General features: G+C 43.9%; 1 protein-coding gene across 4 annotated transcripts in view; it reads left to right on the top strand.

Moving 5' to 3' along the window:
* The window catches only part of LOC124035546 (solute carrier family 12 member 4-like), a 48,869-nt gene that overhangs the window by 26,192 nt on the left and 9,116 nt on the right, over positions 1 to 13,561 (top strand). For all 4 annotated transcript variants that reach the window (XR_006838759.1, XR_006838760.1, XM_046349014.1 and 1 more), the window contains exons 9-14: positions 757 to 921; positions 1,093 to 1,191; positions 1,954 to 2,011; positions 2,218 to 2,392; positions 4,994 to 5,112; positions 8,133 to 8,231. Coding sequence is in view for 2 of the 4 variants with exons in the window: in XM_046349014.1 (XP_046204970.1) it covers positions 757 to 921; positions 1,093 to 1,191; positions 1,954 to 2,011; positions 2,218 to 2,392; positions 4,994 to 5,112; positions 8,133 to 8,231 (715 nt within the window). In the remaining 2 variants the exon portion in view is untranslated. The remainder of the gene's footprint in view (positions 1 to 756; positions 922 to 1,092; positions 1,192 to 1,953; positions 2,012 to 2,217; positions 2,393 to 4,993; positions 5,113 to 8,132; positions 8,232 to 13,561) is intronic.

Below are 13,561 nucleotides of genomic sequence, written 5' to 3'. Positions count from 1 at the left end.
AGGCCAATTGGCAAAATAGGTATTGTAGCCAAAGGAGTGGCTGATGGACCTCTTCAGCTAGCTGGGAGATGGGCCTAGCATAGGCCATCTCCAGGCTAATTGGTGCTTGCTTCAGGACAGCTAGCTAGCTGCGTTGATCCAGGTGAACAGGTTCAGAGCTTGCAGTAGGAATCCGGGGATATGGAGAATAAGAAGTCCTATACACTCCGGGTTGAATCGCATTGTGCAGACTGGCAGGAGTTGTCCGGGCTAAAGGTTAGCTGGTGACCGCTAGCAGTGGCTAACTGACTACTAGCTAGTAGCTAGTTATCTAGCTAGCTTCTGTTGGGGTTCCAGTTCTGAAGTAAAGAAAATGGCAGATCCATACCACATTGGGTGAGATGGGTTGCAGGAGAGTATGTTGAAGTTGGAGTTTAGAAAAATATAAAAAATAAGATAAGATAAGATAAGAAATATATATATATACCTGGGACACGACAAGACGAAGACAAAAGACGCCAGACTGCTACGCCATTTTACAATAGTGATGACATGTAATTACAGTAAAACATAGCTAAATTACTACAAACATGTTGTCTATCTAAAAAGTGAATTTATATACTTTGTAAAACATTTTCTGTTATTATAACAATAATTTGTGATGCTGTAGAGCTTTGGTGGGTGTTGCCGTGCCATTAGGTGGATGCCATTACGTTGCTTACGTTGTGGATGGGATGCTAGCATTTCTATAAACTTGGTTCCTGATGCATGTTTTAGATAACATGTGGGGAGACTACCTGGAGAAGGGTCAGATCTTGGAGAAGGCAGGTCTGCCCTCAGTAGACTTCCACGGGCCTGTGGAGAGCGTAGGCCTGTACGTCTCAGCTGACATCGCTACCTCCTTCACCCTCCTGGTGGGAATCTTCTTTCCCTCCGCCACAGGTAAGACCTGGTAACCCAGATCCATAACTGGCAACCCAGACCATGAATTGGCAACACCAGACCAATAAACCAGCTGGAAACCCAGAGACATTTTTGTTCACTGATTGGTTGAGTCAACATTCTGAGAGTTGTCAGTAACTGATGTGTGTCCTTCATGACCCTGTACTGTAGGTATCATGGCAGGCTCCAACAGATCAGGAGATCTGAAAGATGCTCAGAAGTCCATCCCTATTGGAACCATCTTGGCTATAACCACTACTACCCTTGTCTGTATCCTTTCATGGAGTCAATAGTTAAATCAAATCAACATGTATTTGTCACGTGCCCATGTAACGGATGTGAAACGGCTAGCTTAGTTAGCGGTGTGCGCTAAATAGCGTTTCAATCGGTTACCTCACTTGCTCTGAGACCTTGAAGTAGTAGTTCCCCTTGCTCTGCAAGGGCCGTGGCTTTTGTGGAGCGATGGGTAACGATGCTTCGTGGGTGACTGTTGTGGATGTGTGCAGAAGGTCCCTGGTTCGCGCCCGGGTATGGGCGAGGGGACAGTTTAAAATTATACTGTTACATTGGTGCCGTGACCCGGATTACTGGTTGCTGCGGAAAAAGAGGAAGGTCATAAGGGGGGTGAGTGTAACGGATGTGAAACGGCTAGCTTAGTTAGCGGTGTGCGCTAAATAGCGTTTCAATCGGTTACGTCACTTGCTCTGAGACCTTGAAGTAGTAGTTCCCCTTGCTCTGCAAGGGCCGCGGCTTTTGTGGAGCGATGGGTAACGATGCTTCGTGGGTGACTGTCGTGGATGTGTGCAGAAGGTCCCTGGTTCGCGCCCGGGTATGGGCGAGGGGACAGTTTAAAATTATACTGTTACACCCAGGATACAGCTGGTGTAAATGGTACAGTGAAATGCCTCTACTTGCAAGTGCTTCCTCATCCATATCAATAGGCAGTGTTCTCCACAAGTTGTTCAATGTCTAGATGCATCTGTCTTCCATACTGCATGCGTTTCTGTGTGTTCCTTAACATCCTATCGTCAGATTTCAGCTCTGTGGTTCTGTTTGGGGCCTGTATTGAAGGAGCGGTCCTAAGGGACAAGTAAGTGAACTTGTCTGTAGCATTAGGCCACATCTTTGACATCATAAGATATATTCAAGTCCAGACAATAGCCTGTCTGCTTCTCAACAACATACAGTACAAGCTTGTAATTATATTTGTTGGTATGGCAAAGCACTTCAGATGCTGTGTTTGTTGGTATTGATAATGGCCCCGCTAACAGGTCCATGTCCTCTCCTATCTTGTAGGTTTGGGGATGCAGTCAGTAAGAACCTGGTTGTGGGGACTCTGTCCTGGCCCTCCCCATGGGTCATCGTGATTGGCTCCTTCTTCTCCACCGTGGGGGCGGGACTACAGTCCCTGACTGGCGCTCCTCGTCTCCTACAGGCCATTGCCAAGGACAACATCATCCCATTCCTCAGGGTAGGACCAGCCACCTTGGCAGGTAGCCTAGCGGTTAAGAACATTGGGTCAGTGAAAGAAAGGTTGCTGGTTCAAATCCTAGAGCCGACTAGGTAAAAGAATATGCCCATGTGCTCTTGAGCAAGGCACTTACTTAATTGCTCCTGTAAGTTGCTCTGGATAAGGGTGTCTGCTCAAAAAAAAAAAATCAATCATTCACTGGCTAACCTTATGTCTTTGTGGGTGGAGCTGTATTGTACATACAAACTGTGTAATTTCTATACAATGCAAAGCATCTAGTGGCCTGAACAACAGCCATAATTCAAGGTTTCTCTAGCTGCCACCACTGTTTGTACACATTGCTTGATACATTGCTCGGCTCTATGCCCATGTATGTTCACAGTGGCCCTACTATTAGATACATTATGATACACAACTAAAAACTACAGTGAACAAGAGAATAGAGTTATGGTTGTCTTTCCTTACTCATTTGAATGAAGCTGAACATATGAGTTCATTTGCATTCGCACATGTAAAGTATTGTTGGTAGAAGAGGGTTAGCTATATAAAAGGTCATTATGTAACCCTGTTCTAGGATCAGCCTAAGGGACCATGAAAATTCTGGTAAAAAATCAATAATTTAAAACTGGCCTAGGACCAGTACTTAGAGGCCCAATTCACCAGTTTTTAAATCAATAACAAATCATTTCTCGGTAACAATTAAGTACTTTACAATAATATTTTTCCATTAAAAGCAACAAAAATAGATTTTTTAGCAAAAACATTTTTCTCAAGCAAGAATTTAGCCAGGACTGTCTGGGAGTGGTCCAAGTGGGGAGGGGAAAACTGAAAACTAACTGTTATTGACAGAGAGTTTGGAACTCTATTTGTTATTGGTCTATTAAAGTTGCACTATGCAGAAATCGCCCCGCCATTTCCTGGTTGCAAAAATTCAAATAGTTCACCAAATTTCAGTTTATGTGATAAAACAAGCACACATATAGTATAGAGAATCATTGTACCACCGTTGTGAAATATATTTTCCATAACCAAACAAAACTGAAAGTAGAAGACGCAAAAACAAAACTTAAGAACTGGAAGCATAGAAATAATTCACATAGAACACATTTACCACTTGTTAGATTTGCTTTCAATGTGAATGACGGATCTATAGCTCACATTTCTACGTGAATTCAGTTGGGTCGCCCAAAAGGTTACATATTACAACTTTAACCAATTTGCTGCCTGGTGATGTCACCAGACAAGCCGAAACTCCCGCCCATGCAAACCTGCTGATTAGGAGGTCCTGTGTAGATTGTATTTTCAATCAGTAACTATCTGGTAATAACACTGATCAAATGTTTTCACATACCACCTTTACAGTGTTAGTTTCATCAGCTGTTGTACAATCTGATATGAAACACAGGGAAAAACAGAATTTTGACTGCACTGGGCCTAATTTAATTTAAGGATGACGCAGAATACAGTCCCCATGCAGGAACATCACTCAGCGGAATTTCAGAGCGCCACCTATAGTTTTTGATAAAACTCAAACTTTCATTAAACTTTCATTAAAATACACATTCAAGGTAGTGAATTAAAGCTCGTTGTGAGGCTATCCACCAAGTCAGATTTGTAAAATGCTTTTCGGCGAAAGCATGAGAAGCTATTATCTGATAGCATGTACCCCCAAAATACTGCAACGTCACCTAACACGACAGATTTTGCGGTAGCCGGCGCTACCCAAAACGCAGAAATAAAATATAAAACATTCATTACCTTTGACAAGCTTCTTTCTTGACACTCCTAGATGTCCCATAAACATCACTGTTGGGTCTTTTTTCATATATAGCCTAGATATCGATCTATGAAGACTGTGTAATCAAGGAAATAACTGAGTTTGATAACGCAACGTCATTTTTTTTAATTAAAAAAGTCGACGATAAACTTTCACAAAACACTTCGAAATACTTTTGTAATGCAACTTTAAGTATTAGTAAACGTTAATAAGCGATCAAATTGATCACGAGGCGATGTATATTCTATAGCTGTACGTCTGGAAATAATGTCCGGGTAAATCTCAACCAAAATATCCGGTCGGAGACCGGAAGAACTGCGCTGCCTTGTGTCTTTTTGACCAAGAAACAAATAGTAGGCAAATGACAAGACTGTTGACATCGTGTGGAAGCTGTAGGTATTGCAACCTCGGCCCCATTTATTGTGGTTCACGTTTAACAATATGGATGGATATATTTTCCCATTTTCAGTGATCAGATTTTCCTGCACTTTTCGATGAAACGCACGTTCTGTTATAGTCACAGCCGTGATTTAACCAGTTTTATAAACGTCTGAGTGTTTTCTATCCACACATACTAATCATATGCATATACTATATTCCTGGCATGAGTAGCAGGGCGCTGAAATGTTACGCGATTTTTAACAAAAAGCAGCTAAAATTCGCATGAGCCCTAACAGGTTTTAAGGCCACTCAATCCATAAATGATCGGTCCCCTTGGCTACAATACAACAATCAACCAGAAACAAAACAAATTCCATTTAAAAAACATCACAGGAAAAAAATATATATTTCTAAAGTGTATATTTTTTTATTTTCTGTTGCAGGTGTTTGGTCATGGTAAGGCCAATGGGGAGCCAACCTGGGCACTGTTACTGACAGGGCTCATCGCTGAGCTGGGCATCCTCATAGCCTCTCTGGACATGGTGGCCCCCATCCTCTCCATGTGAGTCACACACACACACAAAACAGACTAAACACACACATCAAACACGATTATTTAAAAGCAGGCAAATAGGGATTATTTCAAATCATATAATGGTCTGTTGGGTGAACTTGCTGAACCCGGGGCCTCCCGAGTGGCGCAGAAGTCTAAGGCCAATAGAGATTCTAGGTCGCAGCCGGCTGTGACTGGGAGACCCATGTGGCGGCGCACAATTGGCCCAGCATTGTCCAGTTTAGGGGAGGGTTTGGCCGGCAGGGATGTCCTTGTCCCATTGCGCACTAGCGACTGCTGTGGCGGGCCGGACGCAGTGCACGCTGACACGGTCGCCAGGTGTACGGTGTTTCCTTCGACACATTAGTCCAGGTCAAGTGGGCATCATGTCAAGAAGCAGTGTGGCTCGGTTGGTTTGTGTTTCGGGGGGCGCACAGCTCTCGACCTTCGCCTCTCCCGAGTCCGCACGGGAGTTGCAGCGATGAGACAAGACGATGAGACATTGTGGAGAAAAAGGGGTAAAAAAATGAAAAAAAGAATCATAATAATTGCTGAACATTCTCCCATCAGCCAAAGTCATGAAGTTTACATGGGAGAAAACAGACTCTTAATGACTCTACTTCCCTTCTCAAACACTGTTAATAAACCATAAACACCTCACAGATGTTTAAAAAACATTATGGTCCTCCGAGGAGTAGTTTGGGCGGCAGGTAGACTAGAGGGGCCAGTAACTGAAAGGCTGCTGGTTCAAATCCCTGAGCTGACTAGGAAAATGATCTGTTGATGTGCCCCTGAGCAAGGCACTTAACCCTAATTGCTCCTGTAAGTCACTCTGGATAAGAGTGTCTACTAAAATATACTTTAATCAAATCACTTGCATTTTAACAACCACTTCACAAGTGAAACACCTCATTCCAGCCAGGCACTCTGTACACAATCAGCACAAGTGGCTTGGTGCAAGTGCAGTGGTTCAGAAACTGTGGGTCCAGTTATTTTATATATATATATATATATATATATATATATATATATATATATATATATATATATATATATATATATATATATATATATATATATATATGTGGCCACAATATATGTATTGTGGCAAACCTCTTCAAAGTTAGGAGCGTTTGTCGCAAATTAAGTGTGAAACTTTCACCAAAATCACCCCAGAATGAGAGTTATTTCGGACAGGACAGTACCTGTGTGTTTGTTTCTCCATCCTGGTCCACCCAGGCCGTAGGCGAGGTCAAGGATAGCAGGGTTCGGAACACAAATCGGTTTCTCGGTAGGTCCAGGCCCAAACGCCAACAGGTAAATCCAAAATAGTCCAGCTTATACACGGTAAATCCAGCCGGCCCCATTCTGATTCTTTCCTCACAGCCCCACGCTGCTCTCTTCCCCCTCCAAATGTTAGGATAGTCTTACCCTGTCCGCTGGTTTGCCCAGGCCTGGGGAATGGGGATCATTCCTCCTGTGCGATCTTTCCTCCTGTGCCTGCTCAGCTGTTCCTGCCGTACAATACCGTTCAACCAGGCCCACGAGATGGTCGGCAGAAAGTACCTTGTTCTGGCCATCCCATCGTCGAACTCCTTGGGGTAGACCTAGCTGAAACTAGTCGAGTACAATGGTCTCTACGATCTCGGCGGATGAACGGGTCTCCGGTCGCAACCATATCTGTGCCTGGTGAGTTAAGTCGAACATCTGTGTTCGGGGGAGTTGTCCAGGTCGGCGTCCCCTGCCAGGTATGGTGCCAGAAGCCCTGACCGCATTCTCCACCACGTTTGGCAAAACTCTTCAAGGTTAGGAGCGTTTGTCACAAATTAAGTGTGAAACTGTCACCAAAATCACCCCAGAATGAGAGTTATTTCGAAAAGGACAAAACCTGTGTGTTTGTATCTCCGTCCTGGTCCACCCAGGCCGCAGGCAAGGTCAAGGATAGCAGGGTTTGGTACACGAATCGGGTTCTCGGTAGGTCCAGGTCCAAACGCCAACAGGTAAGTCCAAAACAGTTCAGCTCATACATGGTAAATCCAGCCGATATATATATTGTTTCTGTCTCTATGGTTCACAGATCCTTCCAGCCCTCTCTCTCTCTTCCTGGTTTGTCTTGACCCTTTATCTGTGGGGCGGTTTCCTTTTGCTTCTGGGAAGACCATTTTGTGATCTGTAGTTCTGATTGGGGTGGTCATTTTAGTGATCGGGCAGAGCCCCTTTTATTAGTTCTGCTCTCACATATCTGCCATTTATCACTCGACCCCCTTCTTTGCCACAATATATATATTAAGGAACTCAGTCCCGCTTTTAACTTACTGTTGAAAGTTATAATAGTAGACTGCACACGGTAAAAAATTTAAATTGGGTAGTGCATCATCAGTATTCCTCTTGTCATGTCAGTCATTGAATACCTTAGACAGCTATTTATAACGTGTCAGAAATGTCCAGATCAACAAGCCCATTTCAGCTAATGTATAGGTTTTTTAGCCCATAGATTTTGTAGTAATGTTCGAGTCACACAAATATCACATGAATACACATTAGACATGGCATAATGTATAGAACTGCAGGAAATAAGCTTTAAACCTGAAAAATATTATCTACGCCAACAAGAGGGGTGTGAACAGTTTGTGTCATGAACAATGCTTGTGCCCATAGAAATAGACGTTGATTGTTGTTAATAAAATAAATTGTTAAAAAAAAAAAAAAAAAAAATGTAACTACAAAATTGTTAATAAAAATTTTAAAAATAGATGTTGCGCACGTGCAGGATGTTCCTCAATGCTGGAAGGGGGGCCTGAGTGAAAGAGTTTTGGGAACCCCTGCAGTTTCTTGTGCTTCTGTGTTTTGCCATCAGTTGAGATGTATTTTAGCAGACTACCAGGCCTATACATCCTGCAACAAGTACATAACTGCAAAATTAATATATTGGAATATATTAATATATATATAATATATATTAATATATTTAAATGACTAAATCAGTTGGACTGAATTACATTTTGTGGTGTGTGATTTTTTTTCTACAGGTTCTTCTTGATGTGCTATCTGTTTGTGAACTTAGCCTGTGCTGTGCAGACTTTACTACGGACACCAAACTGGAGGCCTAGGTTTAAATATTACCACTGGTAAGTACAGTACAGGTGTATGTGCGTGGCTGTGTATCCGTGCATACTGTATGTGAGTGATGTAACACTCATTTGTATATGCGTGGGTGTTGGGTACACTTTCAATCCATTTGAATAATCACCTTTGCTTTCTCAGGTGACATATTGGGAAGCTTATCATAATATCCTGTTGACTGACTGGAGGACTTTATGCAGACTCCAGCTATAGAGGCATTTTACCCGAGCTCTGAAGCAAGCTTCCAGAAAATTGGAACGGAAATGGCGCCACACCAAACTGGAAGTCTTCCGACTAGCTTGGAAGGATGGTACCGTGCAGTACCGAAGAGCCCTTACTGCTGCTCGATCGTCCTATTTTTCTAACTTAATTGAGGAAAATAAGAACAATCCGAAATTCCTTTTTGATACTGTGGCAAAGCTAACTAAAAAGCAGCATTCCCCAAGAGAGGATGACTTGCACTTTAGCAGTGATAAATTCATGAACTTCTTTGAGGAAAAGATTATGATTATTAGAAAGCAAATTACGGACTCCTCTTTAAACCTGCGTATTCCTCCAAACCTCAGTTGTCCTGAGTCTGCACAACTCTGCCAGGACCTAGGATCAAGAGAGACGCTCAAGTGTTTTAGTACTATATCTCTTGACACAATGATGAAAATAATCATGGCCTCTAAACCTTCAAGCTGTATACTGGACCCTATTCCAACTAAACTACTGAAAGAGCTGCTTCCTGTGCTTGGCCCTCCTATGTTGAACATAATAAACGGCTCTCTATCCACTGGATGTGTACCAAACTCACTAAAAGTGGCAGTAATAAAGCCTCTCTTGAAAAAGCCAAACCTTGACCCAGAAAATATAAAAAACTATCGGCCTATATCGAATCTTCCATTCCTCTCAAAGATTTTAGAGAAGGCTGTTGCGCAGCAACTCACTGCCTTCCTGAAGACAAACAATGTATACGAAATGCTTCAGTCTGGTTTTAGACCCCATCATAGCACTGAGACGGCACTTGTGAAGGTGGTAAATGACATTTTGATGGCATCGGACCGAGGCTCTGCATCTGTCCTCGTGCTCCTAGACCTTAGTGCTGCTTTTGATACCATCGATCACCACATTCTTTTGGAGAGATTGGAAACCCAAATTGGTCTACACGGACATGTTCTGGCCTGGTTTAGGTCTTATCTGTCGGAAAGATATCAGTTTGTCTCTGTGAATGGTTTGTCCTCTGACAAATCAACTGTACATTTCGGTGTTCCTCAAGGTTCTGTTTTAGGACCACTATTGTTTTCACTATATATTTTACCTCTTGGGGATGTTATTCGAAAACATAATGTAAACTTTCACTGCTATGCGGATGACACACAGCTGTACATTTCAATGAAACATGGTGAAGCACCAAAATTGCCCTCGCTAGAAGCATGTGTTTCAGACATAAGGAAGTGGATGGCTGCAAACTTTCTACTATTAAACTCGGACAAAACAGAGATGCTTGTTCTAGGTCCCAAGAAACAAAGAGATCTTCTGTTGAATCTGACAATTAATCTTAATGGTTGTACAGTCGTCTCAAATAAAACTGTGAAGGACCTCGGCGTTACTCTGGACCCTGATCTCTCTTTTGAAGAACATATCAAGACCATTTCGAGGACAGCTTTTTTCCATCTACGTAACATTGCAAAAATCAGAAACTTTCTGTCCAAAAATGATGCAGAAAAATTAATCCATGCTTTTGTCACTTCTAGGTTAGACTACTGCAATGCTCTATTTTCCGGCTACCCGGATAAAGCACTAAATAAACTTCAGTTAGTGCTAAATACGGCTGCTAGAATCCTGACTAGAACCAAAAAATTTGATCATATTACTCCAGTGCTAGCCTCTCTACACTGGCTTCCTGTCAAAGCAAGGGCTGATTTCAAGGTTTTACTGCTAACCTACAAAGCATTACATGGGCTTGCTCCTACCTACCTCTCTGATTTGGTCCTGCCGTACATACCTATACGTACGCTACGGTCACAAGACGCAGGCCTCCTAATTGTCCCTAGAATTTCTAAGCAAACAGCTGGAGGCAGGGCTTTCTCCTATAGAGCTCCATTTTTATGGAACGGTCTGCCTACCCATGTCAGAGACGCAAACTCGGTCTCAACCTTTAAGTCTTTACTGAAGACTCATCTCTTCAGTGGGTCATATGATTGAGTGTAGTCTGGCCCAGGAGTGGGAAGGTGAACGGAAAGGCTCTGGAGCAACGAACCGCCCTTGCTGTCTCTGCCTGGCCGGTTCCCCGTTTTCCACTGGGATTCTCTGCCTCTAACCCTGTTACGGGGGCTGAGTCACTGGCTTGCTGGGGCTCTCTCGTGCCGTCCCTGGGGGGGGATGCGTCACCTGGGTGGGTTGATTCACTGTTGTGGTCGGCCTGTCTGGGTTCCCCCCCCCCTTGGGTTGTACCGTGTCGGAGATCTTTGTGGGCTATACTCGGCCTTGTCTCAGGATGGTAAGTTGGTGGTTGAAGATTTCCCTCTAGTGGTGTGGGGGCTGTGCTTTGGCAAAGTGGGTGGGGTTATATCCTTCCTGTTTGGCCCTGTCCGGGGGTGTCCTCGGATGGGGCCACAGTGTCTCCTGACCCCTCCTGTCTCAGCCTCCAGTATTTATGCTGCAGTAGTTTATGTGTCGGGGGGCTAGGGTCAGTTTGTTTATCTGGAGTACTTCTCCTGTCCTATTCGGTGTCCTGTGTAAATCTAAGTGTGCGTTCTCTAATTCTCTCCTTCTCTCTTTCTTTCTCTGTCTCGGAGGACCTGAGCCCTAGAACCATGCCCCAGGACTACCTGACATGATGACTCCTTGCTGTCCCCAGTCCACCTGGCCATGCTGCTGCTCCAGTTTCAAATGGCCTGGGCCCTAGGACCATGTCCCAGGACTACCTGACATGAGGACTCCTTGCTGTCCCCAGTCCACCTGGCCATGCTCCTGCTCCAGTTTCAACTGTTCTGCCTTACTATTATTCAACCATGCTGGTCATTTATGAACATTTGAACATCTTGGCCACGTTCTGTTATAATCTCCACCTGGCACAGCCAGAAGAGGACTGGCCACCCCACATATGCTCTCTCTAATTCTCTCTTTCTTTCTCTCTCTCGGAGGACCTGAGCCCTAGGACCGTGCCCCAGGACTACCTGACATGATGGCTCCTTGCTGTCCCCAGTCCATCTGACTGTGCTGCTGCTCCAGTTTCAACTGTTCTGCCTTATTATTATTTGACCATGCTGGTCATTTATGAACATTTGAACATCTTGGTCATGTTCTGTTATAATCTCTACCCGGCACAGCCAGAAGAGGACTGGCCACCCCACATAGCCCGGTTCCTCTCTAGGTTTCTTCCTAGGTTTTGGCCTTTCTAGGGAGTTTTTCCTAGCCACCGTGCTTTTACACCTGCATTGTTTGCTGTTTGGGGTTTTAGGCTGGGTTTCTGTACAGCACTTTGAGATATCAGCTGATGTACGAAGGGCTATATAAATAAATTTGATTTGATTTGATTTGATTTTGTTCTCTGGTGTTCTGGTGGTAACCTAGAAAGAAGGAACTTCACTGTAATAAGCTTCAGTAGCTGAACAAGTATAGCACCTGTCGGGATTTCCCTCTCAGTCCTTTTATAGTGCTATACAAATAAGTTATATAAGCATGATTTACATGATTCATTATTGACATCGGTTCCTGCATGTGACTGACAAGGCTTCTTCTCCCAAAGCTGGGACCTTGAAACTGAGATACTCCTTTCAGTTCCCAGAACAATGTTCTAGGCGTTCTGCCAATTGGTCTGAGGAGGAGGTCACAGTCACCTGCACGAACCAAGATAGAGTGAGAGGAGATGCTGTTAACAATTCAATGCTAGCTCTTCAGACAACAACATTTCCCCCTAACACTCATCTCACCCTCTTCTGCACTCCTCCAGGCCTGTGTTGGTAATTTTGGCTCAGGACTCATCTCACCCTCTGTCAGGTTTCCACAGTGGAGGTGGTCAGAAGAGCTTGGTACGGCACTCTCCAATAGAGGTCCTTCCAACTCTCTCTCCTGAAGTCTTTGACCACCACGAAATCACCTGGGTTGAAATAGTGCTCAGCTCCACCTGCCAAGTTCGGCAAAGACACCTTCACCCGGGGGAAAAGTCTCTTAAAAACACTGTTAAGGGTGACACAAATCTCAACCATGTCTTCCTCCATTCCTTGCAGGGACACCCTGTTCTTGAGAAAAGGTGTATTAGTCATCCTCGTGGGATGGCCAGTCAGCACCTCGTGTGGAGAGAGACCAGTGACTGTGTGGGATCTGCCTCTCATACTCAGTGCCAATAGAAGAACCTTTACCCATGTCAGGCTTGTTTCACCAATTAGTTTAAACAATTCTGTTTTCAGAGTTTGGTTCAACATTGTTAGTCATGCAAATCAAACATTGTACAACCCCACCACCAGAGAAATGTCCTGCAAGCACAGTAAAACCTACTGTACACCAATATCAGCACCCTGCACCTCTCTGATTCAGAGGGGTTGGGTTAAATGCAGAAAACACATTTCAGTTGGATGCATTCAGGTGTACAACTGACTAGGTATCCCCCTTTCCCTTATTTATTCATGTATTTACACGATCCACCATCCCTCTTTTTGACATATGGTCTTGATCATGTGACAATTTGGCAAGGAATTGTAAAGTACAGCGGGGCATGGCTGGTCTGCTCCACTCATCCAGCCATATACCCGAGGCGTCCTTCTCTGATGCATCAGCCGTTGCCTGCAGAGTCATTAACAGAGAAAGGGTTAGTGGAAGCGGGAACTGCTGCCATGTGAAGGAGGGGGAAACAGAAGAGGAATCAGCCAATTTAGCAGGGCGGTCAGCCTTAGTGTTCCCCAGAGGAATGTTGTCATTAGAGGAAGAATGTGCCTGACTCTTGATTACAGAAACAGAGGAGTGAAGCTGGACCACCTCTAAGAGAGACGAAACAAGATTACTGTGTGCAATCTGTTTTTCAGATGAGGTCAAAAACCCTTTATTTCTCTACAATGTTCCAAAATCATGCACAACACCAAACTCAGATCTACAATCAGATCTACAATCAGTGTATATGTTAACAGAGCATTCCTTTCCCAAAATATAAGCTCTGGTTAAGCCAAATAGTTCTGCTGCCTGGGCAGATACGTGTGAGGGGAGTAGAGAACTTTCCACAGTTTCCAAAACAGTCACAACAGCATAACCAACTAATTGATTCCCTTTTTCCTTTCTCTGGGCAGACCCATCTACAAAAAACTACAAGTCTGGATTGTCTAATGGGGTATCTCTCATGTCCAACCTAGAGCTA

The sequence above is a fragment of the Oncorhynchus gorbuscha genome, linkage group LG05 (genome assembly GCF_021184085.1).
Source record: "Oncorhynchus gorbuscha isolate QuinsamMale2020 ecotype Even-year linkage group LG05, OgorEven_v1.0, whole genome shotgun sequence".
Lineage (NCBI taxonomy): Eukaryota > Metazoa > Chordata > Actinopteri > Salmoniformes > Salmonidae > Oncorhynchus > Oncorhynchus gorbuscha.
The sequence above is the reverse complement of the archived record's forward strand: the minus strand, read 5'-3'. Positions and strand labels throughout refer to the sequence as shown.